This window comes from Emiliania huxleyi (assembly GCF_000372725.1).
Source record: "Emiliania huxleyi CCMP1516 unplaced genomic scaffold EMIHUscaffold_9572, whole genome shotgun sequence".
Classification (NCBI taxonomy): Eukaryota; Haptophyta; order Isochrysidales; family Noelaerhabdaceae; genus Emiliania; species Emiliania huxleyi.
Window position 1 is genome coordinate 1 of NW_005194901.1, and position 1,169 is coordinate 1,169.

At 59.3% G+C, this 1,169-nt stretch overlaps 1 protein-coding gene across 1 annotated transcript; it reads right to left on the reverse strand.

The window, feature by feature from the left end:
- Positions 1 to 1,136, reverse strand: EMIHUDRAFT_460886 (Hypothetical protein; the record flags this gene model as incomplete). Its single annotated transcript, XM_005756662.1, has 2 exons — positions 1 to 185; positions 244 to 1,136. A coding segment is annotated over one exon (152 nt), but the record flags the coding sequence as incomplete, so codon positions are not given.
- Positions 1,137 to 1,169: the final 33 nt, after the last annotated feature.

Genomic DNA, 1,169 nt, shown 5'->3' on the forward strand with positions numbered 1-1,169 from the left:
GGACCCTTGGCGCGCATGTGGTGAGGAGGCGGCAGGTCCACTTGTACATGAGCTCGGCGCGCAACGTCCACGCGATGTTGAGGTAGCCCAGCGTGTGCACCTAATCCCGTGGACTCTCGTGGACTCTCGTGCAATCTCGCGATGTTGAAGGTAGCCCGGCGTGTGCACCTAATCCCGTGGACTCTCGTGGACTCTCGTGCAATCTCGCGATGTTGAAGGTAGCCCGGCGTGTGCACCTAATCCCGTGGACTCTCGTGGACTCTCGTGCAATCTCGCGATGTTGAAGGTAGCCCGGCGTGTGCACCTAATCCCGTGGACTCTCGTGGACTCTCGTGCAATCTCGCGATGTTGAAGGTAGCCCGGCGTGTGCACCTAATCCCGTGGACTCTCGTGGACTCTCGTGCAATCTCGCGATGTTGAAGGTAGCCCGGCGTGTGCACCTAATCCCGTGGACTCTCGTGGACTCTCGTGCAATCTCGCGATGTTGAAGGTAGCCCGGCGTGTGCACCTAATCCCGTGGACTCTCGTGGACTCTCGTGGACTCTCGCGATGTTGAAGGTAGCCCGGCGTGTGCACCTAATCCCGTGGACTCTCGTGGACTCTCGTGCAATCTCGCGATGTTGAAGGTAGCCCGGCGTGTGCACCTAATCCCGTGGACTCTCGTGGACTCTCGTGCAATCTCGCGATGTTGAAGGTAGCCCGGCGTGTGCACCTAATCCCGTGGACTCTCGTGGACTCTCGTGCAATCTCGCGATGTTGAAGGTAGCCCGGCGTGTGCACCTAATCCCGTGGACTCTCGTGGACTCTCGTGCAATCTCGCGATGTTGAAGGTAGCCCGGCGTGTGCACCTAATCCCGTGGACTCTCGTGGACTCTCGTGCAATCTCGCGATGTTGAAGGTAGCCCGGCGTGTGCACCTAATCCCGTGGACTCTCGTGGACTCTCGTGCAATCTCGCGATGTTGAAGGTAGCCCGGCGTGTGCACCTAATCCCGTGGACTCTCGTGGACTCTCGTGCAATCTCGCGATGTTGAAGGTAGCCCGGCGTGTGCACCTAATCCCGTGGACTCTCGTGGACTCTCGTGCAATCTCGCGATGTTGAAGGTAGCCCGGCGTGTGCACCTAATCCCGTGGACTCTCGTGGACTCTCGTGCAATCTCGCGATGTGAAG